Source organism: Neofelis nebulosa, chromosome 4 (assembly GCF_028018385.1).
Source record: "Neofelis nebulosa isolate mNeoNeb1 chromosome 4, mNeoNeb1.pri, whole genome shotgun sequence".
Classification (NCBI taxonomy): domain Eukaryota; kingdom Metazoa; phylum Chordata; class Mammalia; order Carnivora; family Felidae; genus Neofelis; species Neofelis nebulosa.
In genome coordinates, this window is record NC_080785.1 from 161,409,476 (window position 1) to 161,435,921 (window position 26,446).

The following is a 26,446-nucleotide window of genomic DNA, read 5'->3' on the forward strand; positions in this document are numbered from 1 at the left end:
CAGAAGCAGGCTCCAGGCTCTGAGCCATCAGCTCAGAGCCCGACGCGGGGCTCGAACTCACGGACCATGAGATCGTGACCTGAGCTGAAGTCGGAGGCTTAACCGACTGAGCCACCCAGGTGCCCCACATTTCATTTTTTTAAGTAAGCTATACACCCAATATGGGGCTTGAACTCATGACCCTGAGATCAAGAGTCGCACGCTTTACCAATTTGAGCCAGCCAAGCACCCCTCCCTCAATTTAAATTATTAACTTGAAATTGTCTTCCAAGATAAACTGTGATATCTTGGGTAAGCACCACATCCATCTTATTTGTTTCTGTTTTCCCTAACCTATAATACCACCTGCTCATTGAGGGCACACGGAGAATATTGTAAACTGACCATCATCTGCTATAAGAGTGTGGGGATATTAATGCTGCCCTCATCACAAGAGGGAGCATCACTGCCTTTCCATTTCTGGAAGACAGTTTAAGCAGTTTCCTGGAGGACTTTTATAGAGGGCATACAGTCAATAGAAGTAAAAGTAACACTGCTCAACTTAGTTTCATCTACACGATTTAATTTTTCATAAGTTCTGTAAAAAGCAATAGGGGCATCTGGGTGGCTCAGTTGGTTAAGCGTCCGACTTCGGCTCAGGTCATGATCTTGCGGTTGGTGAGTTCAAGCCCTGCATCGGGGTCTGTGCTGATGGCTCAGAGCCTGGACCCTGCTTCGGATTCTGTGTCTCCCTCTCTTTCAGCCCTTCCCCTGCTCGTGGTCTGTCTCTCTGTCTCTGTCTCTGTCTCTCTCTCAAAAATAAACATTTAAAAATTAAAATAAAAGAGGTTTATTAAAAAACAGCAATAAACCTGGGGTGCCTGGCTGGCTCAGTTGATAGAGCATGTGACTCTTGAGCTCAGGGTTGTATGTTTGAATCCCACGAGATTACTCAAAGGGGGGGAAAAAAAAAAAAATATATATATATATATATATATATATATATATATATATATATATATATATATATATATATATTAAAAACAAACAAAGCAATAAACTCTGTGAACCTTGATTTCCCTGATTCTAAAAAGTGTGATGAAACAAAATCCACACTTGGAAAGCAGTAGGAGGAACTGAGGTGGGAGGAAGGCCACTCTCAGAGGAGTTCACATTAGGGAAGAGACCTAGTATAATTGATGAGGATACAAAAAAGCAGAGGATGCTGGGAAGATGGTAGACTAGGAAGCACCAGGAATCTGTCTCCCTACCTAGACAACAATTGCACTGGCAAAATCTGTCCGATAAAAGTATTTGAACTCCGGAGACTATAGAAGGCTTGCAACTTCCAGAGGAAGGTTGGAAGGTAAATTGAGGTAAACTACAGCTAATTTCAGCTCTTAGTACAGTAGCAGCCACCCATCCCTCCCCCCCCCCCCGCCCCCCGCCCCATAGCCTGGTGCCAGTAGTTTGTGCATGGGTTCCTAGAACAGCTTGCACACAACTTGTGGGAGAAAGGGTGGCCAAAAAGGACCTTGTTCTCCAAATATCAGGGATCTGTGCTCTGATGGCTGATTGCTGCTTCTGATAACAGAGGTACAGACACAGAGATAGTGGCCACTGTTGTTCTAATTCCTTGCATTTTTGTAAGCCCTTCCCTCTACTTGTGAAATCATTTCCATTTAAACTAGGTTGGTGCCTTTTTGTCCCCCTTCATTTTTTCCTTCTTTTGGAAACCAGACTAGAATATTAAAAATCAACCATGTATACAGGGGAGATTAGAAAGTCACTGTGCATGCCTGAGGAAAGGGACACGCTCAGAAAATATCTTAAGCTTACATATCTTGGCACAGGGACAGCCTACAATAATAAAATAACCCAAAAAATTTCTTTTAATTTTTAATGTTTATTTATTTTTGAGAGAGAGGCAGAGCATGAGCAGGGGAGGGGCAGAGAGAGAGGGAGACAGAGAATCCAAAGCAGGCTCCAGGCTCTGAGCTGTCAGCACAGAGCCCAATGCAGGGCTCAAACCCACAAGCCGTGATATCATGACCTGAGCCAAAGTTGGACACTTAACCAACTGGTGCCCAGAAAAAATAAACCAACAAAAACTGCTCCTAGGGCAGATCTACTAGACAAAGACTTTAAAACAATTGTTTTATTTAAATTGTTCTCCCTCAGAGAACTGAAGGAAGATATGGATAAATAAAATGTATGAACTAAGTGAATATGTCAATAAGAAATAGAAAACATTAAAAAAAACGTCTGGTTTCAATGTGTATTTGTCAATTATATGTCAATAAAAATGGGAAAAAATAAACCTAATGGGGAATGGATATTCTGGAAAGTACAATAACTGAGATGAAATTTCACTAGAGGGATTCAAAGGCTCATTTGAGCAGACAGAAGAAAGAATCAGCAAACTTGAAGATAAGAAAATGGAAATTATTGGGGCGCCTGGGTGGCGCAGTCGGTTAAGCGTCCGACTTCAGCCAGGTCACGATCTCGCGGTCCGTGAGTTCGAGCCCCGCGTCAGGCTCTGGGCTGATGGCTCGGAGCCTGGAGCCTGTTTCCGATTCTGTGTCTCCCTCTCTCTCTGCCCCTCCCCCGTTCATGCTCTGTCTCTCTCTGTCCCAAAAAATAAATAAAAAACGTTGAAAAAAAATTTAAAAAAAAAAAAAAAAAAAGAAAAAAAAGAAAATGGAAATTATTGATTCTGAGGGACAAAGAAATAAGATTGAAAAAAGTGAAGAACCTAAGGGAATTGTGGGCACCATCAAATGGACCAACATATGCATTGTGGGAGGCCCAAAAGAAGAAAGAGAAAAGGGGAAGAAAGAATGTTTGAAGAAATAATGGCCAAAATCTTCCCAAATTTGATGAAAGACATGAGTATAAAAAACATACAAAGGGGCGCCTGGGTGGCGCAGTCGGTTAAGCGTCCGACTTCAGCCAGGTCACGATCTCGCGGTCCGTGAGTTCGAGCCCCGCGTCAGGCTCTGGGCCGATGGCTCGGAGCCTGGAGCCTGTTTCCGATTCTGTGTCTCCCTCTCTCTCTGCCCCTCCCCCGTTCATGCTCTGTCTCTCTCTGTCCCAAAAATAAATAAAAAAAAAAAAACGTTGAAAAAAAAAAATTAAAAAAAAAAAAACATACAAGAAGCTTAATGGACTCCAAGTAAGATGAACTCAAAGACACTCACACCATGACACATTATAATCAAACTGTCAAAGTCAATGACACAAAGAATTTTGAAAGTAGCAAGAGAGAAGTGAATCAAAGGATCTTTAAAAAAATTTATTAACAGATATCTCATCAGAAACTTTGGAGGCCAGGAGGTGGGCTGATACGTTCAAAATGATAAAACAAAACTGCCAACCAAGAATCCTATATCCAGCAAAACTATCTTCAAAAGTGAACGAGAAAAAAAGATATAAGGCCTATAGAAAACAAATAACAAACTGACAGAAGTCCCTCATGAGTACTTATTTTACATGTAAATGGGTTAAATACTTTAACCAAAAGACAGAGATTGGATTAGGGTTTCCCCATGTTTTTATGAATCATTAAGTACCAGACATAAAAGTATTATGAATTAGATGCTGGGATCCATGGGGAAAATAAAGGAGTCAAAACATCACATGGTCATTAGTTAAAATAACATCTTTAATCCATGTGTAATAGCTGTAGCATTTTCTGCCAGGTCAGATGGGCATGTTTGGAAGGTAAGACAAGATGACTGAATATAATGAATGAATAAATGATCCTATTTCCTTAGAAAATTACACACACACACACACACACAATCTAATATCAGAAGACACTGTATCCCTGAAGGATAAAATACCATGCTATGAGATGCTCCTCCCCTCACTCCTCACATTAATTGCCCCGGGAATAATGTCATGTATACTTGTTCCCAGAGAGGAATTTAGAGAAAGGGCAGTGTATCCAGGTAAGTGGTAGGAGGTGTTTATTTATGGCTTTTGTATATTTTTAAAGATTGCTGCAATTAAATAATTGATTAACATTTGATTTAAATATTTATGGAAGCTTTCAGGAAAAATAAACTTTCCTGTTACCATCATGGGGGAAAAAGTCAGGAATAATTATTCTTATGAAAAACTATATAACAAATCCAGGACACTTGTAGGTGAGAACTAGAGGGGAGTCCTGAGACCACATTTTGGTGGGGAGTTTGGGGACTGGAAAACACCATGTGCTTTTTGGATTAGGAGGTTTCCTTTTAGTCTTCCTTTAAAAACAAAACAAAACGGGGCGCCTGGGTGGTGCAGTCGGTTAAGTGTCCGACTTCAGCCAGGTCACGATCTCGCGGTCCGTGAGTTCGAGCCCCGCGTCAGGCTCTGGGCTGATGGCTCGGAGCCTGGAGCCTGTTTCCGATTCTGTGTCTCCCTCTCTCTCTGCCCCTCCCCCATTCATGCTCTGTCTCTCTCTGTCCCAAAAATAAATAAAAAACCTTGAAAAAAATTAAAAACAAAACAAAACAAAAACAAAATCTTCCTACTGCTCAGTCTCAAAAACATTCTTCAGCATCTGCTGCTAACTTTATATTTTTACTTTTCACCATCTCAGTGTGAGTTAATTTTACTATATGATGTGAGGTAGGGGGGTCTCAGTCCATCTTTTTGCAAGAAGATATGTAAGTACCATGTTGAGTAGACTTTCCCATTGAATTATCTTGGGCCATAGGTGTAAAATCAATTAGCCAAAAATGTAGGGACTCTCAATTCTTCCTCACTGACCCATGTCTAATCTTATGCCAGTCCCACACTGTCTTGGCTACTGTAGCTTTAAAAAAAAAAAGTTATGTATTTATTTTTAGAGAGAGAGAGAGAGGTGGGAGGAGCAGAGAGAGAAGGAAAGAGAGAATTCCAAGCAGGCTCCACACTGTCAGCATGGATCCTGATGTGGGGCTCAAACTCACAAACTGTGAGATCATGACCTGAGCCAAAGTCAGACACCCAACCGACTAATCCACCCAGATGCCCTACTATAGCTTTATAGTATGTTTTGAAATGTCCTCCAGTTACCTTCTTCCTATTCCAGATCCTGTTTATCTCTGAAACCCAGTGACTCTCCTCATCTGTACTCCTCTCCCCAGCTGGGATCCTGCTCTTCCGTCCTCCATAATTCCTCCCACTCTGGTCTCCTGCTCCCCCATACCTCAGGATCTTGCTATTTTTCCTTCTGGATCTCCGTTCTTCCTCTCTCTGGGAACCCACTCTCTGCTCCAACATTATACCTCTTCACTCTCACTCCCATGACCCCTTTGCCTCCTGAGCTTCCTGAGCAGGTCTCCATCCTTGGGCAGATCTCTGCCCCGGGTTTGGCTCCGTCTAGGTCTGTGAGGGTGCGACTCATGTCTTCAGAGTGTCCACCTGGGATGAACAGGGCAAGCACTGGCCCCAGGGGCACAGGACTCACAAACATTTCTGAGCCCTTTGCCTCAACTCCTACTTCCTTCTCTCGTCTCTCATGGGGTATCCTGGGGCTAAGTTGGGGGGTAGCCCTGCGGGTTTAGGAGAAGCGACCTTTTACCAGGGGAATAAAAGGGGCTAGAAAAATCAGATGAATGTTCTTCTCATAAAAGACAACACACATGTGAGCTTTTACTGAACGATTTATTTGTTTTGGGGGCTTTGGGTTTGTTTGTTTTTTTTTTTTTTTTTTTTTTTTATTTTTGGGACAGAGAGAGACAGAGCATGAACGGGGGAGGGGCAGAGAGAGAGGGAGACACAGAATCGGAAACAGGCTCCAGGCTCCGAGCCATCAGCCCAGAGCCTGACGCGGGGCTCGAACTCACGGACCGCGAGATCGTGACCTGGCTGAAGTCGGACGCTTAACCGACTGCGCCACCCAGGCGCCCCTGGGTTTGTTTTTAATATTAAATATAATTTATTGTCAGATTGGTTTCCATACAACACCCAGTGCTCATCCCAACAGGTGCCCTCCTCAATGCCCATCACCCAGTTTCCCCTCTCCCCCACCCCCCATCCACCCTCAGTTTGTTCTCAGTATTTAAGTCTCTTATGGTTTGCCTCCCTCCCTCTCTGTTACTTTTTTTTTCTCTTCCCCTCCCCCCTGGTCTTCTGTTAAGTTTCTCAGGATCCACATATGAGCGAAAACATATGGTAACTGTCTTTCTCTGCCTGACTTACTTCACTCAGCATAATACCCTCCCGTGAACAATTTCTTTGTAACGCAAACTGTCACCAGCACCTAATCCGTGCTCTGCCACCAAGGCAGGGGACTGTATCCTTCAAGGAGGGTGGGCGACCATGTTACTCACTAAACTACGGTCTCTCGGCTTTGATCCCATCCTTCTAGGCCGTTTGGTGTGTTGATGGAACGGGGCCCCAGCAACCCCTGTTTCCGTTTTCCAGAGGCTCCCAGTCAGGCACTTAGAGACACTAGCACAAGTCCACCCACACGGCTTTCTCAGGACTCTAGGTTCCAGCCCCACGGGACACCCCTTCCAAGTTTATAAGCCTTCCTCATCTTCTTCCACTTGATCCCCCAGCCCAAGAGAGAAGCAAATGATTCCTGGAGTTGCTACTTCCTCTCTACCTTTGGGTTTTCTTTCTGTATTTCAGTTCTTCGGTAACAGGTCAATGATTTTTATGCTCAGTTCTCCTTATTACTGTAACTTCTGACTGGAGTGTGGATGGTCTTTATATCATCTCGCCTCCAACTCACTAAAGTTTATGCCTGCCTGAGCAGCCCCAGGTGCCAGGGGGGTTTGGGTTCAGTAGACAGACCCTGCCTTTACCAAGCCAATCTCATGACAGGGGGCTTTGATCCTTCGCGTTGGCCAAGACTGTCTGTCAGAAGCCTCTTCCCTCTCTATTGTAGCGTCTGCCTCTCCTGGCTCTTGTACTCTGCCTCTCTTCCCTTTGGGCGGCATCAGTAGCTCGTGTCCCAATTTGGGGAGCCTGGCCTTGAACTGCAGGAACAGAGCAGACCTCATTCACGAATTCGTGTGTGAGACTGTCCTAACCTGTTTGGCTGATGTGAGAAAGACTGGTGCCAGGCGCTCCAAAGACCCACAAATACCGGGGGCAAGCGATGAGGAGATTAAGACATACCATAGACTGCCTAAATTCTGGAGGAGAGACCAGAGTGAGATTCTTTGAGATTTTAGGCCATCTAAAAGCAGCTGTGTGGCAAGTGATGTCAGAGAAGATGGCAGAAATCTTTTTTCTTTTATTTTGTCCACCTGGACAATTATACTGACACAAACGGTCTACAGTTAACTATTTTGAAACGATGGAGTCATTTTGAACTTGTGGCTTCCAGTTCCAGTTTTTGTTGTTGTTGTTGTTGTTGTTGTTTTTTAACTTTCCAGGCTTTGAACTTGTGGCTGGTAGATTGCAGTTAATTGCAGTCAATTTCAGCCTCTAGTGCAGCAGGAGAGTGACTACCCATTGCTCACCACCACCCCCTTGGCAGACAGCTTTGGAGAAAGTGGCCTATATTCCAGGCGTGTCTTGGGGGAACCAAGGGGGAACCGAAGGGCCCTGTCTTCTAATTACGTGGGTTCTGTGTTCTGATTGCTGCTTACTGCTTTTGATCACTGAAGTACAGACACCGAGGCTGACTGCCGTTGTTTCAGTCGCCATCAGCGAAAGTGGATTCCAGGAGATCTCAGGGAATAGCATTTGTTGGGGTTTCTTCCCCTCTTTTTCTCCTTTTGGAGGATTATGATACTCGTAAGCAACCAAATACGTGGGGGACTTCAGAAAGCCAATGCACAATGCTCAAGGAAAAAGCACAGGTTCGGGAAAGACTGTGAAGTTCTAAAGTTTCCACCTCAGGCTAATCTACAGAACAGAGACCCTACAGCAACTTTGGTGAGAATCAAATTCCCAGAGTTACATTATAAGGTGCCATTTTCAGGTTTCAACAAAATACAAGGCAGACAAAGAAACAGGACACTATGGTCCATCCGTAGAAACAAAGTGAGCAAAAACCGTTCCTGAGGAAACTCACATGTTGTACTTACTAGAGAAACACTATAAAACAACTATCTTAAATATGCCCACAGAGTAAAAGGGAAACATGGGCAAAGATGGGGAAATGGTGTATAAACAAAATGAGAATATCAATAAAGAGAAATTACAGAGGCGCCTGAGTGGCTGAGTCGGTGAAGCGGCAGACTCTTGCTTTCAGCTCAGGTCATGATCTCAGTTCATGAGATCGAGCCCCACATCAGGCTCCATGTGGACGGTGCATGGAGCGTGCTTCTGATTCTCTCTCTCCCTCTCCCTCTGCCCCTTCCTCCTCGTGCTCGCTGTTTGATTAAACAAAGGATTAGAGGGGTGCCTGGGTGGCTCAGTCAGTTAAGTGTCTGACTTCGGCTCAGGTCATGATCTCGCAGTTCACGGGTTCAAGCTGTCAGCACAGAGCCTGGAGCCTGCTTTGGATTCTGTGCCTCCCTCTCTCTCTGCCTCTCCCCAGTAGAAAGCAAATAGAATGAAGAAAAGTGAACAGAGCCTAAGGGATCTGTTGGGCAACGCTAAGTAGACCCACACACATACCTGGGAGTCCCAGGAGAAAAGAGAGAGAAAGGCCAGAAAGAATCTTTGAAGAAGTAATACCTGAAAACTTCCCAAATTTGATCAAATAAATGACTTTCTGAATCCGGGAAACTCAGCCAACCCCAAGTAGGATAAACTCAGAGGCCCACAGCAAAGCACATTATATTGAAATTGTCAAAAGACAAAGAGAGACTCTGGAAAGCAGCAAAGGGAAAGTGACTTGTCACATACAAGGGGTCACAGTAAGATCTCCCGCAGATTTCTCACTGGAAATCTTGGAGGCCAGAAGGTAGTGGGCTGTTCTATTTAAACTGAAAGGGAGGGGCGCCTGGGTGGCGCAGTCGGTTAAGCGTCCGACTTCAGCCAGGTCACGATCTCGCAGTCCGTGAGTTCGAGCCCCGCGTCAGGATCTGTGCTGACAGCTCGGAGCCTGGAGCCTGGAGCCTGGAGCCTGTTTCAGATTCTGTATCTCCCTCTCTCTCTGCCCCTCCCCCGTTCATGCTCTGTCTCTCTCTGTCCCAAAAATAAATAAAAAACGTTGAAAAAAAAATTAAAAAAAAAAATAAAATAAACTGAAAGGGAATTTTTTTTTTTTTTAAAGACTGTCAATTGAGAATTCTATATCCAGTGACACTGCCCTTCAAAAAATGAGGTGGGCATCTGGGTGGCTCCGTCTGATTAAGCGTCAGACTCGATTTCGGCCCCAGTCATGATCTCACAGTTCCTGAGCTTGAGCCCCATGTAGGGTTCTGTCCTGACAGTGTGGAGCCTGCTTGGGATTCTCTCTCTCCCTCCCTCTCTCTCTCTGCCCCTCCCTCCCCTCAAAATAAATAAACTTAAAAAAAAGAATCATATCTAAAATCATGCATCACATGATCATAGTGGAGATCATGGTGGATGTCTCACTAAAAAAAAAAAAGAGAGAGAGAAAGATACCAGGGAGCTCGCTCTCTCTCTCTCTCTGTCTCTTTCTCTGTTCACCTCTACCCTGTAAGGACCCAGAAAGAAGGTGACCATTTGCAAGTCAGGAAGAACACCCTCATCCAGAATTGAATTGGCTGACACCTTGATCTTGGACTTGCCAGCCTCCGAAGCTGTGAGACATAAATGTCTGCTGTTGAGGCCACCCAGCTTACGGTGTTCTGTTATCGCAGGCTGAGTGACTAAGCCAGAGGAATAGCAAAGAAGTTAACCCTTCACACCAGAGATGGGTCACGGAGGGCACAGAGTGTTGGGGTTAAGCCTGAGGTTTGGAGTCGGGAAGAACTGCCTTCTTACCCAGGCTGGTGACCTTAGACAAGTCCCCTGAGCTCTCTGAACCTCAGCATGCCCTTTGGCAAAGTGGAGGTGATGAAGCCATTCTGAAGCCACCTTTAAACTGCATGAGACATGCTTTGGTATTATGTAAATAGAGGTAGCTGCTGTTATTTTTTTTTAATTTTTTAATGTTTATTTATTTCTGAGAGAGACAGAGCACGAGCAGGGAAGGGGCAGAGAGAGAGGGAGACACAGAATCTGAAGCAGGCTCCAGGCTCCAAGCCGTCAGCACAGAGCCCGATTCAGGGCTCGAACCCACCAACCACGAGATCATGACCTGAGCCGAAGCCGGAAGCTCAACCGACTGAGCCACCCAGGCACCCCAGGTAGCTGCTGTTATTACTGGTGTGGTTTGAAGTGTCGGGCTTCAAAGCCAATGGCCAAGAATTCTCGAGATGTCTTCGGTGCAAAATGGTGGCTTTATTAAAGCACGGGGACAGGACCCATGGGCAGAAAGAGCTGCCCTGGGATTGTGGAGTTGGGGGGGGGGGGTAAAGGCAAAATGGGGGCCTCCTGAAGGACTTTCATGTGCTAAAGAGGACTCCTAAAATACTGAAGGCCTCAGTATTGTCCCATACCTATATCGTCCCCTGCCTATACTCTCTCTCGCTCAAAAAAAAAAAAAAAAAAAAAAGTAGGAAGTTGCTGGAGAACCGTTATACTCTGTATTTGCCTCAAGTATTTGTCAATGGGCTGCGGGTTATAAAGAAATTTAATTTCACCTGCCATTTTCTTCTTGCCTTTGTTCCCCACATCGCTGTGGAGGGGAGGGTGATGTTGGGGCTCCAGGAAACTGAGCCCATAGGTTTCTGGAGATTAGGCTATTGATAGGATTATCTTTTTCTTGTAATTTACCGAGACGTTTGTAAACTAATGGAGACTCCTGTCCTGCACGACTGCGATCTCTATCAGTTAACCATTTATTTTCTCCTTTCCTTTGCTCTTGGGCAGCCAGGAGTGCCTGAGGGATGTCACACAAATCCCACCTGGGGTGGGGGTGGGGGGTTGGGGGGGGTCAGCTTGCCTAATGCTCCCTCTTCAGGAGAGCAGTAGATGATCAGGAAATTACAGGCCGGGACAGCCACCCAAGTGATGGGTGCCTGGCCCTGGGTGGTAGCCATGGGGATGGCAGGGTGAGAGCAAGAGGGGAGTTAGGACAGGTATTAGGTGTGGGTTCCAATGGTGACCCCATGACCCAGGGTGAGAGGAGCAGTTAAGGCAAGTGAGAGGGGGGAATGTTTCAGGAGTTCAGCTTTGACCTTGCTTTGCACATGCCCTTCCCTCTGCCTAGGATGTCCTTGCTTCTTGTGCCTTCCTGCAAACTCCCCTTGGTTCTTGAAGATGCTGCCATAGGCACCTCGTCCGAGAGTCTCTCCGGAGCAGATAACAGCGTGCAATTTCCCAAGAAGCCTACAGCCCCTCAGGTTATTCTGAAAGCATCTGAAACCCCGGGTATCTCATTCGGAGTTTCTCCGCAGCAGTCCTAGGACGGATCCATCGCAGGACGCTCCAGGCGGGGCACAAGGGGGCAGGGGTGGGGGGCGGGATGAAGCCTTCGCTCACCAAAACGGAAACGCTGTCGGCAGGACGAGGCTGCAGTCCAGGCTGTGACCACGCGGGGGCAGCAGCACACAGATCAAGGGTCTGAGAAAGGCACCTCGGTGTTCAGGTCCCTGCCGGGTGTCCCCTGAGCTCCCCAGGCCGAAACCTCCGCGCGCGCGCGCACACACACACACACCCCTTTTGTTTTTTTTAATGGGTAAAGGGGAAACCCCTACGACCCAGTTTATCCCACCCAGTAGCCGTGCCCCAAATCCAAGCTAGTAGAAATTATGCAAAACCTAAATTAGATCAGCCCCCCCCTGCTCAGAATTCTCCCCGGCACCCACCTCACTGTGGAGCCCCCATCCTTGCAGCCCCCAAGGCGCAGACTGTCTTCCCCCTCCCCCCTTCACCTCTCAGTCTTCATCTCCTCCCACTTAACCCCTCACTCGCTCTACTCCAGCCACACCGGCTTACCGGTTCCTCAAAGCAAACAAATTCAGGGCAGTGTCTGGGTTTGGGACAGCTTTGGTGCCTAGAAAAAACCATCATTGTGATTACTTTGTAAATCTATAGTTTCTTTCTTTCTTTTCCTTTCTTTTCCTTTTTTTTTCTTTCTTTCTTTCTTTCTTTCTTTCTTTCTTTCTTTCTTTCTTTCTTTCTTTCTTTCTTTCTTTCTTTCTTTCTTTCTTTCTTTCTTTCTTTCTTTTCAGTTTATTTATTTTTGAGAGAGCAAGAGACAGCATGAGCGGGGGAGGGGGAGAGGGAGAGGGAGAGGGAGACCCAGAATCCGAAACAGGCTCCAGGCTCTGAGCTGTCAGCACAGAGCCCCAGCAGGCTCGAACTCACCCACCGCAAGATCATGACCTGAGCCGAAGTCAGATACTTACTTAACCGACTGAGCCACCCACGAGCCCCGTAGTCCATTTAAATTATACTTTTAGAAACAGTTTCCCTGAAGCCTTTGGTTCCAATTACAGCGATTATGTTACTTATACACCTGGGTAAGTGGACCACCACTTGCAAAGAGGCCACTGGAGAGGCCTTTGGATCCGTTTTGAAATATGATGGGTTCAGGTACCTGGGTGGCTCAGTCAATTGACTGAGTATCCGACTCTTAATTTTATTAAGATCCCAGGGTTGTGGGATCGAGTCCTGTGTCAGACTCCGCTGAACATGGAGCCTGCTTAAGAATCTTTCTCCCTCCCCCTCTGCTCCTCCCTGATCTCTCTTAAAAAAAAAAAAAAAGGGTAGTAGGTTGAAATCGCTTAAATATTATAGATGGCAGGGGCGCCTGGGTGTCTCAGTCAGTTAAGTGTCCGACTTCGGCTCAGGTCATGATCTCACGGTTTGTGGGGTCGAGCCCCGTGTCGGGCTCTGGGGTGACATCTTGGAGCCTGGGGCCTGCTTCGGATTCTGTGGCTCCCTCTCTCTCTGCCCCTCCCCTGCTCATACTCTGTCTCTGTCTCTCAATAAATAAATGTTTTTTTAAAAAAATTTTTTTAAAGTCTCTATTTTGTCCCCCTCCCTGTTTTTATATTGTTTTTACTTCCCTTCCCTTATGTTCATCTGTTTTGTATCTTAAAGTCCTCATGAGTGAGGTCCTATGATATTTGTCTTTCTCTGACTAATTTCACTTAGCATAATCCCCTCCAGTTCCATCCATGTAGTTGCGAATGGCAAGATTTCATTCTTTTTCATTGCCGAGTAATACTCCATTGTATACATATAAACCACATCTTCTTTATCCTTTCATCCGCCGATGGCCATTTGGGCTCTTGCCATACTTTGGCTATTGTCGACAGCGCTGCTATCAACATGGGGGTGCAACTATTTAGGGACTTTCTGAATTGAAATTATGGGAGTTGGGGGGAACAGTTCAACTTCATAGGGATGAAGTTTTTTTCTTTCATAAGAGGAAAATGTGTATCTGAAGCAATTACAACCAGATGTTGACTTATGCTTCTTCCTGTGGAGGTACAGGGGTGTGTGGGGGATGACCTTCTGTGCTTTTCTGTGTGTCAGCTTTTTTTTTTTTTTTTTTTTTTTAACTATTTTTTTTTTTTTAATTTATTTTTGGGACAGAGAGAGACAGAGCATGAACGGGGAAGGGGCAGAGAGAGAGGGAGACACACAGAATTGGAAACAGGCTCCAGGCTCCGAGCCATCAGCCCAGAGCCTGACGCGGGGCTCGAACTCACAGACCGCGAGATCGTGACCTGGCTGAAGTCGGACGCTTAACCGACTGCGCCACCCAGGCGCCCCATGTGTGTCAGCTTTTAATTTTAGTAAAAATACAAGTAACATAAAATTTGCCATCTTTACCATTTTTTTACATTCTATTTTGAGAGAGAGAGGCGCACACGCAAGCAGGGGAGGGGCAGAGCGAGAGGGAGAAACCCCAGCAGGGTCCTTGCTGTTAGCACAGAGCCAGACTCTCATGAACCGTGAGATCGAGACCTGAGCCGAAACCAAGAGTCGGACGCTTAACTGAGCCACCCAGGTGCCCCCACCTTTACCTTTTTAAGTGCACAGCTCAGTGGCATTGACCACATTTCACGTTGTCGTGCCAACATCACCACCTCTGTCCTTCGGGACTTTTTTCATCTTGCAGAACTGAGACTCTGTCCCTATGAAACATTAACTCCCCATCCCCCTCCCCCAGCCCCAGGCACCCACCCTTCTACTTTAGGTCTGTACGGATTTGACCACCCTAGGAACCTCCTACAAGTGGAATCATACAGACCTTTTGTAACTGGCTTATTTCACTCAGCATAACGTCCTCAGGCTTCATCCGTGTTGTAGCAGGTGCAGGAATCGTGTCTGTGTTTTTCAAATTAAATTTAAATTACAAATGCAAAAACATGGCTCAGTCCGGTGGGCATCCGACTCTTTGGTCTCGGCTTGGGTCATGATCTCGGTTTAACGGGTTTGAGCCCCGCTTCCGGCTCTGCGCTGTCGGCTCCGAACCTGCTTGGGGTTCTTTCTCTCCCTTTCTCTCTGCCCCTCCCCGCACTCACACACGCACGCTCTCTCAAACATAAACACTTAAAAAAATACAAAAGCAAGTGCACATGATTAAAACAGATGAGCCCTTTTGCAGAGCATGTAATGAATGGCAAACACCTGTGGAATCCTCGCTTTCTCTCTCTGGTCATTTCCACCGATCATTCTGAACGGGAAGGCTCCCTCTATCCACCCATAGGTGAATGGAGCCCCCACCTGCTGATTTTCTGGGGCAGTGGACCAGGATTTAGCTCACAGCCTCCTTCTCTCTCCACCTGTCTCCCCACACCCATGCAGATCCCACATCGACAGGCGCTGGCCATCTTTGAAATTTTTCAGGAACACGTTTACTCTGTTATTTCTTCTTCCCCAAACTGTTTCCTTTGTTGCAGCTGGGTAACGTTAAAAGTGAGTGTTTCCATGGCACCTCCTGGGGCCCAGGCCCTCCTCGATGTCTCTACATAGATCAATTCGTTTCATATCCGCAACAATGACATCTGACCTCAGGTGGGTACCCTTCCCAGTCCCATTTCAGAGATGAGAAGCCGAGGCCCAGAAAGGTTAAGTCACTTGCTCCAGGTCACAGACAAAGGCTTGGCAAGCGAAGCCCTAGCTGCCTCTGGTTATTCTGAAGTGTTTGCTTTGACTCTCACTGGGGGTGAATAAGCTATTCCTTTAATGGCTCTAGCCAAGGTTTATGAGACGCTGGGCAAGGTACACTTGGGATTTGTCCACATCATTGTATGTAAATTTCACATCGAAGAAAAGAACGGTCAACAAACATTGAACTCCAGTTCATAGAATAAGCACTGAAGCTTGGGGAGGGAAGAGTGCCGGTGTCCGTGACGTATTAAAATGAGTAAAAAGTAAGAGGGCCGGACGGGCAGGGATCAGAGCAAATACATTCAAATGTTAATTACCGTATCTAGGAGCGTGAGGGCATTCGCCGTGCGATTGCACAATCCTTTGAACCGGGCTGTCCGTTGGAAATATTTCAGAACAAAATGCGGGGACCTCTGTCCTGAGCTGCCCACAGGAAAACATCTCTTCTCTCACCCAGACGGGCAAGAGGCCCCCTCAGACTCAGTACGTGCACACTGGGATTTGCCTACTTCCTCAAAAACCGATCCTGACCCTCAGTCTGTCTCTTCCGCGGGGTGCTTCTCACTCCCCGGGCTCAAGAGCTAAGGAGTTGCCAGAGATTTCTCCTCCTCACCACTGGGACCCAAGATTTAGCTTAGGGTGACCAACTGTCCTCCCGTTCTCACCCAAGACTGAGGGTTCTCGGGCGCTGGGGCCTTTGGGGCTAAAGTCAGGGAAGTCCCAGCCAAACTGAGAGGAGAGGTGGGTCCCCCAACTGATCATTTCTGCCTCTTAAACACGTTCAGTTTATCCAAATCGCCACTGCCCTAGTCTATGCCAATAACACACATAATAGCGATGACAATAAACTCTGGTAACTGCTTGCAGCCAGTCCTCGTTAGGCACAAGGTACCGTCCCGCACATCCCATCCACGGCGGGGCTTTTGATCGACACAACACCCTGTGTTGAACAACTGTAACACCATCTGTGCTAAAGATGAAGAAATAAGACCCAGGGAGGGAAAGTCTCTAGCCCCCAGTCACACAGCTAAATAACAGCCGACGTGCTGGCATCTGAACCCAGGCAGATGGCCACAGAGCCCCCCGGGCCCGACCACCTTTGAACAGCCATCCTGGAGCACCGATGCCAAGATGCCAGCCCCCTCGCTCTGGGCTCACCCTCCATCAACAACCACCTGTGCTCTCATCAGAATGATTATTCGGGTGACCACGGTTCTCCTGGCCACAGACACGTCACCAGCTTACAGTTTGTAAAGACAAACTCAATACAGAAACGAATAAAGTAGAAAGTAATGATTTCCCATAGCAATCCCCTCTAGGGATACCTTTTTTTTTTTTTTTAAGCTTACTTATTTATTTTGAGAGAGAGAGACTGAGCAGAAGAGGGGGCGGGTTGGGGGGGACAGAGGATCCGAAGCAGGCTCTGAGCCAATAGCAGAGAGCCCAATGCGGGGCTCAGACTCACGCACCATGAGATAATGACCTGAGCTGAAGTCAGACGCTCAACCGGCTGAGCCACCCGGGCATCCCGGGGTGCCATTTTTAACTGGGTTCCTGTTGGCATCAGAATCTCTTCTTGGGGTACAGCCACCAGCACTTGTAGTTCTGATTCATGATGTAGTGTGACAGATGGATGGGTAGATGGATAGATAGATAAAGTCGAGATAGAGAAATAGATAAATGGATGCATAGGCTGCTAAATTAGATATAAATCGATATAAACAAATAGATGATACACACACAGATCTGTCTTTGTCTTGCTTGTTTCCAGACTGATCTTGTAAAAACACAGCTCAGGACCCATCCTCCAAACCTGTCACCTCCAGAGCAGGTCCACACTCCATGGCTCCAGGATCCTGTTCCTGTGTCCCCTTTACCCACGGCGGTCTGGTGCACACCTCCCTTCGCTGACCTGCTCTTGTCAGAAGGAATGCTAACACTGTGCCCCCATTTGCCCCCACCGAATGTCCCGTTGTCCATTCAGATCTGCTTTCGTGGGAACGCCCAGTGGGGAGGTGGGGAGGGGTGGTTGGCAACAGTAGAGATTAGGGGAGTGGGTGATGGGGCTGCTAACCGAGGCAAGAGGCCAGGATAGTCTGAGGAGGTGGCATTTAAGCCAAGTGCTCAATAACAAGATGAGGGAGAGTGGCCCGGTGGCGGGAGAGGCAAGTGCAAAGGCCCTGTGGTGGGAATTAGTTGTCCTTAGAGTGACTTGAGCACTACCTAGACAGGAGCGGGATGCAGAATGTAATCGGGGGTCAATGAAATATCTCCAAGAGTTGTGTCCCGGGTGGATTATAAACAACAAGGTTAGACCTGAAGCCAGCTGTAAGAGATCTGGTGGAACCCACCGGAGAGATGAGGCCAGGAGAGCAGGGGGGGAGGCTGCGTGCAGACAGGAGGGAAGGGTGTGTCCTAAAAGGGCATTCCTTCATTCCACCATTCCCCAAATAATTCCCCGGAAACAGCCCTTGTGTGTTCCAGATTCTAGATGCCAGAGACGTAGCCGTGATCAAGACCAAGGAAGTTCTTGTCCCCGAAGAGCTCGTTCTGGGAGGGAGACAGACAGAAAACAAGATAAACAGGTGTGTGGTGTGTCAGGCAGGCAGAATGATAAGGGCTAGGGAGGGTGCGGAGGGTGAGAGGAGTCAGGTGGGGGCGGGGTGCGTTTTAGTGAAGTTACAGGAACTTGAACACGACGGGGGGCGTGGGGGAGCCCCCACCCGGCATATCTGGGGAAGGAAGAGCCTTGTAGCAGGCGGAATGGCCAGAGCCAAGGCCCTGAGGTCGGAGTGAGCTTCTGTTCCAGGAAGGGTGAGAGGCCTCAGGAGTGGGTGAGTGGCTGCAAGGAGAGAGGGGAAGGGGGGGTGGGCAGGGCTTCCAGAAGTCAAAGGAGGAACTCAACCATGGGATTGACGTTGGTGTTGGGAAGCAAGGCGGGAGTGAGCCAAGTCCCCATCCACCGCCACAGAAAATCTGCAGAACAGGGCTCGGCCGGGCAGATGGAAGGATAAGAGCTCCTTGAGAACGCAGGAGGTGACCAGAGACATAAAGCCAGGAATGCCTGAGGTCTTGTCACATGCTCAGCACAAAGCCTGGTTTATTTTGTGTAATTTTTTTAAGTTTATTCATTCATTATTTATTTTAAACATTTTTTATCTTTATTTATTCCTGAGAGAGAGAGAGAGAGAGGGCGTGAGCAGGGGAGGGGCAGAGAGGGAGACACAGAATCCGAAGCAGGCTCCGGGCTCTGAGCTGTCAGCAACGAGCCCCGACGCGGGGCTTGAACCCACGAACAGCGAGACCATGACCTGATCCAAAGTCGGACGCTCAACTGACTGAGCCACTCAGGCGCCCCAATTGATTTATTTTTGAGAGAGAGAGAGAGAGAGCGGGAGCATGTGCATGCGAGTGGGGGAGGGGCAGGGGCGGGGGAAGAGGATCCCAAGCAGCCTCCACGCTGTCAGCGCAGACCCTGATGCAGGGCTCGATCCCGCGAACGATCTCACCAACTGTGAGATCACGACCTGAGCTGAAACCGAGAGTCGGACGCTTAACCGACTGAGCCACCCAGGCACCCCTGAGTCTGGTTTAGTTCATCGTGTGCCCAAGCTTTTGCATTTTTCTCATTTAAAAAAATATAGGAAATGTCGGGGCGCCTGGGTGGCGCAGTCGGTTAAGCGTCCGACTTCAGCCAGGTCACGATCTTGTGGTCTGTGAGTTCGAGCCCCGCGTCGGGCTCTGGGCTGATGGCTCGGAGACTGGAGCCTGTTTCCGATTCTGTGTCTCCCTCTCTCTCTGCCCCTCCCCCGCTCATGCTCTGTCTCTCTCTGTCCCAAAAAAAAAAAAAAAAAAAAAAAAAAGTTGAAAAAAAAAATATAGGAAATGTTAACACTTGAAAAAGCTATAGAATGGTAAGTCTCACTAGTATCTCATTTTTCTGAAGACAAACGTGGGCATAGAAAAATTGACAGAAAAAAAATTAATGGGTAGTAACTCTCTGGGCAAGAGTGTCACTGGCGAGTGTCATATTTTCTTTCTATTGTTCAGTATTGTGTAACTTTTTTATAAAGACCACGTGTTACAAAAAGATAATAACGATAATTTTGTGTGATCTCACACTAAATACATGAACAGAGGCGCCGGGGTGGCTCAGTCGGTTAAGCATCCTACTTTGGCTCAGGTCATGATCTCCCGGTGCCCGAGTTCAAGCCCCACATCGGGCTCTGTGTTGACAGTGCAGAGCCTGCTTCAGATTCTCTCTCCCTCTATCTCTGCCCCTCCCCCACTGCACTCATTTCTCTCTCTCTCTCTCTCTCTCAAAATAAATAAACTTAAAAAAAATACACATACACAGAAAGCAGAGAAGATAGCTCCTAAAACCCCTGCGCCCTCCACATAAAGAAACAAACGTTGGGGCGCCTGGGTGGCTCAGTCGGTTAAGTGACAGACTCTTGGTTTCGGTTCATGTCATGATCTCACAGTTCATGAGTTCAAATCCTGAGTCCTCTCTCTCAAAATAAATAAATAAACTTAAAAAAAAAAAAAAAGCTAATGTTAACACTTAGTCCTAAATGCTTTGGGTAATTTCCCCCCTTTTTTGGTAAAAGAAAACAGTAGGGATAAAGTAGAACCTGCCTCCCCAATTCCCCTCGTCCCCAGCCCCAATTGCATTGTCTTGTGGCCTCCCCAGAAAACACCCATTGCCCTGAATCTGGAGTGAGGTCTTTGTTTCCTGAATTTACTTTTTTTTATTTTTTTTTATTTTTTAATGTTTATTTACTTTTGAGAGCAGGGGAGGAGCAGAGAGAGAGGGAGACACAGAATCCAAAGCACGTTCCAGGCTCCAGGCTCTGAGCTGTCAGCACAGAGCCTGACGCGGGGCTCAAACTCACAATCCACGAGATCATGACCTGAGCCAAAGTTGGATGCTTAACTGACTGAGCCACCTTGATGCTCCTATTAACAAGACTTTTCAAACAAAAATCCAAACAGTACATGGAATATAAAATGGAAAGAGAACACCCCACCCCACCCCCAAAGAAAGGAAAGCAATTAACAGCTAGAGTATGAATTTCCCTAGCATGTCAGCCCCAACAGGGCAGGAATTCCGGTCTGTCCTGTTCACTGCTGCTGAGTCAGCCAGTCCTGGGCATTACAGTGGGTGTTCAATGCCCGTTCAATCAAACTTTACCTTCCTCGGATTATGCCCATTTTCATTTTTTAAAAACATGTTTTTAGTGTTTATTTTTGAGAGAGAGAGCGCGCAAGGAGGGGAGGGGCAGAGAGGGAGGGAGACACAGAATCCCAAGCAGGCTCCGGACTGTGAGCCATCAGCACAGAACCTGATGCAGGGCTCCAACTCACAAACAGTGAGATCATGTCAGACGCTTAACCGACTGAGCCACCCAGGCGCCCCCGATCATGCCCGTTTTCAAAGCACACTTTTTTACGTGAGCCTGGACCGTTTGGTTAAGACAGTACCTGTCAGGTGTCTCCACGGTCAGGTTCCCGTCTTTTGCTTTGCCACACTTTATTCTTTGAAGGAAGGTCACTACCTCTTCTGAGTACAACCCACATGGAAAAGGAGGCGGGAAGGGTTGAGTTCTAGCTGCGGGACCGAGCATTTCAACTTACCCTATTCGGAATTAATCTTTAAGGGAAGATTTGACTTTACCGCCCTCACGTCCATTTTATTTATTTTGAAAAAGAGAGCGGGGGAGGGGGGCAGAGAGAGAGAGAGAGAGAGGGAGAGAGAGAGAGGGCATCTTAAGCAGGCCCCCCACGCTCAGCGTGGAGCCCAAGCGGGGCTCCACGGAAGGACCCTGGGATCCTGACCTGGGCGGAAATCAAGAGCGGGATGCTTAACCCAGTGAGCCACCCCGGGGGCCCTGCCTTCCTCGCGCCCATTTTAAAGACCAGGAAGCTGAGGCTGAAGACGACAAACTTCCTCACTAGAGGGTGGCCCAGCCCAGGGTGAGGCCCGACCCAGTGATCGAGGGCCGTGGGCGCCCCGGTGGGGAGGAAGGGGGCGACTCGGCCCGCGCGGCGGGGAGGCAGAGGGAGGAACTTCGGTCTCTGAGCCCCGTCCCCGGCCCCGGCCCGGGCTGCAGCCCAATCGGCGGGCCTGGGCCGTCCCCCGGGGTGCTCTAACCCATTTTACAGACGTGCTGCCTGCGCCCCCGGAGGAGGCGTGGCGGCGCTCGGTGGCCCAGCAGGATTCCGGGGGCGGCGGGCCAGGCCCGGGAGGACACCCGAGCCCAGGAGGCCGAGGCGCCCGCCCTCCCCGCCGGGGATCACCTGGGCCGGCCCGGGGCCCGCGGGCCGGGCGGAGAGGGCCGCCGCCTCCTCAAAGCCCGGCAGCCCGCGAGCGCCCCGCACTCCAGCCGTCCGGGCCCCGCGACGCCGCCTGCCCCGCTGCCGGCAGGTGAGACCGGCCGTGACCTCCGCCGCGGCCCCGCGGGAGGGGGCTCCGCCTGCCCCGGTGACCCACTTCCTGTTTGTCCGAACTGCGGGGGCGGGAGGCACAACCGGCTAGCCCGCACTGGGTGACCGGGGGCAGGTCACCTCACCTCGCTGAGCAGGTGACCTCCGCGCTGGATGACCCCCCCCCCCACACACACACACACAAGTGTGCCCTCGCAACTGACTGGAGGGACCCGTCGTGAGTGCGCAGGGGACGAATCAGGGCGGGTGGAGGAAGGCCGGGAGGTGAGGGGCAGGTCAGACAGACGGGCCCCAAGGGCAGGGGTCCCACTGGCCAAGCGCCCGCCTACTCTCAGGGGCAGCGGCCACCCGGGGGGGCCTGCGGGCGGCCGCTGAGGGTGTGAGGGTCAAAAATCAGTGGTCACAAGGTGTGTCACCAGCTGCCTCCCCGCCTGGGTTCCTCCTGTGGGGAATGGGGGTGGGGAGGAGGGGAAGGTGTGGGCAGGACTTCCTGGAAAAGGGAGACCCTGGCTGGCGTTTGGGGGAGGGAGGTGACCCTGGGACTCAAACCCATATGTTGTCAAACACACATCACCCACCAGGCACACAACTCACGTGAGACACGCAACCCAAACACACGCAACCTGACTCAGGCCCGGAACGGGGACACAGATGGGCGTCCCGCGCAGTTCCACTTTAGAGCCCAGGCGAATGTCACAGACACGCCACCCGGGCCTTGCAGGCTCAGTGCGCACATCTGCAGGGACAAAGGACTCCCAGGCACACAGCAGACATGTGACCCAGGCAGGCACGCTTGGCTACACACAGGAAACAGCTCAGACACACCCGTGCACAGGCAGCAAGCGCGTCCCCGGAGCACATGGACGGACGCACAGGAGGTGTCGGGCTGGGGCGCACACATTCAGCCCCAGACCCAGCTCACGCACCTCACCGGGTGCCCCGGGGCCCACGACACAAGCAAGCTCGTGTGGGCACGCTTAGAGGCCGTGAGGGCAGGCGCGGCTGCACGTGGGCCAGCCCCCGACCCCGAATCCCGTGTCCAGCACTGGGGAACTCCAAAGCTCACATGACCCAAGGGGAGGGCTTCTGGAACAGTCTGCGGAGAAACTGCATCATCCTCACTAATGATCCATTTCCGTCCACCCCAGGGAATAAAGGCTCAGTGACCGCCAGTTCTGCCCAGGAGCTCACCTGCCTCTCTGAGCCCCCGGCTGACTGGCTTGTGCCTCCCCCAGGGTGAGTGCGGAGAGTGGGACGAGGGAGGCCGGAATGGGCCCGCACGGCCACCCTTCCCCGGCCCGGGCCGGGCCCCCCCGCCCCCTCGCCTACCCTCTGACCCTCCCAGCCCTGCTGCCCTGAGGTCCTGGGAACTAGGGCCCCACCGGGGGCTTTCCCCGGGGCCAGCCCCGCAGGGGTCTCCCGGGCCTGCTGCCCAGGCCTCAGCCCCCGGGCCCTCAGGCTCCGTCTCTCCCCTCCCAGATGGACACACAGACTGTACTGCTCATCTTGCAAGCCTCACTGGTGCTCCCCCTGGCTGACGGGGCCAACCCAGTCCTGCGCTTTGTGGCTGTGGGTGACTGGGGAGGAGTCCCCAATGCCCCGTTCTACACAGCCCGGGAAATGGCCAATGCCAAGGAGATTGCCAGGACCGTGCAGATCCTAGGCACAGACTTCATCCTGTCCCTGGGGGACAATTTCTACTTCACTGGCGTGCAGGACGCCAACGACAAGAGGTTTCGGGTGTGTGACCCCGGAGTGGGGGTGGGGGGCCATACGTGGAAAAGCCTTGCTCGACCTCTGGGACTCTGGGGAGGGCAGAGGGAAGCTGACGCTTGCGCGCACCTGGGGCGCTCCGTGTCTCCCTTGGCCTCGGCCCCTCACTGGGTGGGAGCCTCGGGGTAGCTGCTTGACCCTGGGGGTGGGGGTGGGGCGTCCCTTCTGTGTGCCACAGGAGACCTTCGAGGATGTGTTCTCTGCCTCCTCCCTCCGCAACGTGCCCTGGTACGTGCTGGCTGGCAACCACGACCACCTGGGGAACGTCTCCGCGCAGATCGCCTACTCCAGGATCTCTCAGCGCTGGTGAGCCGGCCCCCAGCCATGCCGCACCCCCCCCCCCCCCCGCCTCACCCAGGGGGACCCAGAGCCGAAGCCAGGGCTCGAACCCGAACCCGGGCCTCGTCTGCTCAAGAGGTGGCGCCCCGTGCCTCTCTCTCCTCCGCAGGAACTTCCCCAGCCCTTACTACCGTCTCCGCTTCAAAGTCCCACGGTCCAATGTGTCTGTGGCCATTTTCATGCTGGACACAGTGACGCTGTGCGGCAACTCGGACGACTTCCTCAGCCGGCAGCCCGAGAGGCCCCGTGACGCGGCGCTGGCCCGCACGCAGCTGTCCTGGCTCAAGAAGCAGCTGGCGGCGGCCAAGGAGGACTATGTGCTGGTGGCCGGCCACTACCCCGTGTGGTCCATCGCCGAGCACGGGCCCACCCGCTGCCTGGTCAAGCAGCTGATGCCGCTGCTGGCCACATACAAGGTCACCGCCTACCTGTGCGGCCATGACCACAACCTGCAGGTGAGGGGTCTGCGGGGGAGGTGAGGAAGGGGCCCCCAGCCCAGCCGGCGGGCCACAGGGCGCACTGGGATCGGCCTGCCGCCTGGCGGTCTCCCGAATGTCCCTCAAGCTGTACGCTGTCTAACCAGGAAAAGAGCCCAAAGTTGCCCCAAAGCCGTCATACCAGCTACCAGCTGCTAGCTCATTCGCTTCTCTAGCTGTGAAGCAGGATCAGTCCGTTGCTACAGGGGAGGAAACTGAGGCCCAGAGGGTTTCTGCTCCTCGCCCAAGGTGACGCTGCGGGTCGGGGACAGACCCGACCCTGGATTCGAGACGGGGGGTGGGGGTGGGGTGGGCACAGAGCCCACCGTCAGCCTCATTGAGGGGCTGGGGCCGCTGACCCTGACCCTGCGCCCTCCGTGCACAGTACCTCCAGGACGACAACGGCGTGGGCTACGTGCTGAGCGGGGCCGGAAACTTCATGGACCCCTCGAGGAAGCATATGCGCAAGGTCCCCAACGGCTACCTGCGCTTCCACTATGGGGCCGAGGACTCGCTGGGGGGCTTTGCCTACGTGGAGATCAGCCCCAAAGAGATGAGCGTCACTTACATCGAAGCCTCGGGCAAGTCCCTCTTCAAGACCAGACTGCCGAGGCGAGCCAGGCCCGAGCACCCACGCGTGCGCCACTCTAGGGCCTGAGGCAGGGGGGCCTCCCTGCCGGCGGGTGGCTGGGCCCCGCTGGGCCGCGTGCCCGTGGGCAGGCTTCCTCACGGGCCTGGGGAGCTGCGGCGGAGCAGAAGGAGAACCACAGACGAGGAGCGGTGGCGCCAGGTGGCCCTTGTGGCAAGGACGCCCACGTCTGTGAAAGCACGTGGGCACGTGGACCAGCCGGCGTGCCGTGCCCCGTGGCCGAGCTTGTCCAACCTGAGCTCCAGGCGGTGGGGGGGGGGGGGGGGGGGGGACAGGGAGGGAAAGCTTTCTCCTGAACCAAGCACCTGTCACTGCCGAATATTCAATAAAAAAAATAGTTGCAGAGGCTGCACGCGTGCCACGGGCGTCTCTCTCCTCCCCTCGCTGGCGTGTTACATCACCCGTGGGTCTGAGGGTGTCGGGGCCGTGCTGCCCCTTCGTCGCTAAGCGGGCCTCACGCGTGGAGGCAATTTGAAGTAAAGACCGAACCGAAAGGGGGCGCCCGGGTGGCTGAGTCGGTTGAGCATCCAGACTCTTGATTTCGGCTCAGGTCACCATCTCACGGTTCGGTTCGTGGGTTCGAGCCCCGCATCAGGCTCAGCACTGGCAGCCCGGAACCTGCTTAGAATTCTCTTTCCCTTCCCCTGCTTGCTCACTCTCTCTCTCTCCAAATAAGTAAATAAAGAAACAAACAGACCAAACCAAAAGGGTTACCAGACGAATCAAGGCTTCCTCCTCGGTGCCCACCTCCCCAGGCGCCCCGCCCCATCACTGTTTCTTTCCTGCCAAAATGGATGCCTCTGTAATAAAAACATCCCCCTTTTTTTCTTTTACACAAAACAACACGACACACACACAGTTCTGCACACGCTCTTTCTGCTAACCACAACTCGGCTGTTCATGACAGAAGATTCCTTTTTGTTCACTCCGATATGGAACTGGTAATGCAGTCACACACATCAAAAATCTAAAGTTTATGGAAAAGTGAAACATCTCCCTCCCTCCCTGTACTTCGGTCCCCCTCTCCAGAAGGAAACAACTTTCTTATAAATGCTTTGTTGCCTTCCAGGATTCCTCTACTCAAATAAAAAGCAAACGTGAAGTTTTGTTCTCCCCTCTCCCGCTGATCTGCACCTGGCTTTTTTTGTTGTTTTCAAACCAGCTCTATGGACGTGTGATTGACACATTGTTAAGTGTGCAATCTGTCAACTGTGGACAAAGGCACATAGCCACAAACCCACCCCCACAATCGAGACTGAAGCATTTCACATAGCCCATGGGTTCACTTTGCACTGCGGTTTTTGTCTGTTGTACCTGGACATCTATCCATCAGATCTCAGGGGAACTTCTGGCTCTTTCCACAGCTACAGAGGTCCTGCCGTATGCCTACCCACTCTCTACGAACCAGCCGTCGACCGAGGGCCACCTGAGTTGCTTCCAATAATTTTGCTATCCTCAAACACCGCTGCAATAAATAACCCTATGCATTCACTTCCTATGTGTACAGACAGATTTGTAGGATACATCAGATACATTCCCCAAAGACTGCCCTTCTTTAAAAAAAAAAAAAATTTAATGTTTTTAAATTTTGAGAGATAGAGCACGAGTGGTTAAGGGGCAGAGAGAGAGGGAGACACAGAATCTGAAGCAGGCTCCGAGCTGTCAGCACAGAGCCCGACGCGGGGCTCAAACTCACGAACCGCGAGATCATGACCTGAGCCGAGGTTGGACGCTTAACTGACCGAGCCACCCAGGTGCC

General features: G+C 50.7%; 1 protein-coding gene across 2 annotated transcripts; it reads left to right on the forward strand.

Moving 5' to 3' along the window:
- The first annotated feature begins 20,985 nt into the window (after positions 1-20,985).
- On the forward strand, positions 20,986-24,960 carry ACP5 (acid phosphatase 5, tartrate resistant). Of its 2 annotated transcripts, none has more exons than XM_058727953.1 (6): positions 20,986-21,430; positions 22,599-22,686; positions 22,930-23,190; positions 23,402-23,529; positions 23,672-24,017; positions 24,424-24,960. In XM_058727953.1, exons 3-6 carry the CDS (start codon positions 22,930-22,932, stop codon positions 24,694-24,696), a joined length of 1,008 nt encoding a protein of 335 aa, XP_058583936.1. In that variant the 5' UTR covers positions 20,986-21,430; positions 22,599-22,686; the 3' UTR covers positions 24,697-24,960. The 2 variants fall into 2 exon arrangements, with proteins under 2 accessions (XP_058583936.1, XP_058583937.1); XM_058727954.1 differs by lacking the exon at positions 20,986-21,430 and adding an exon at positions 21,507-21,667.
- The last annotated feature ends 1,486 nt before the right edge of the window (positions 24,961-26,446 follow it).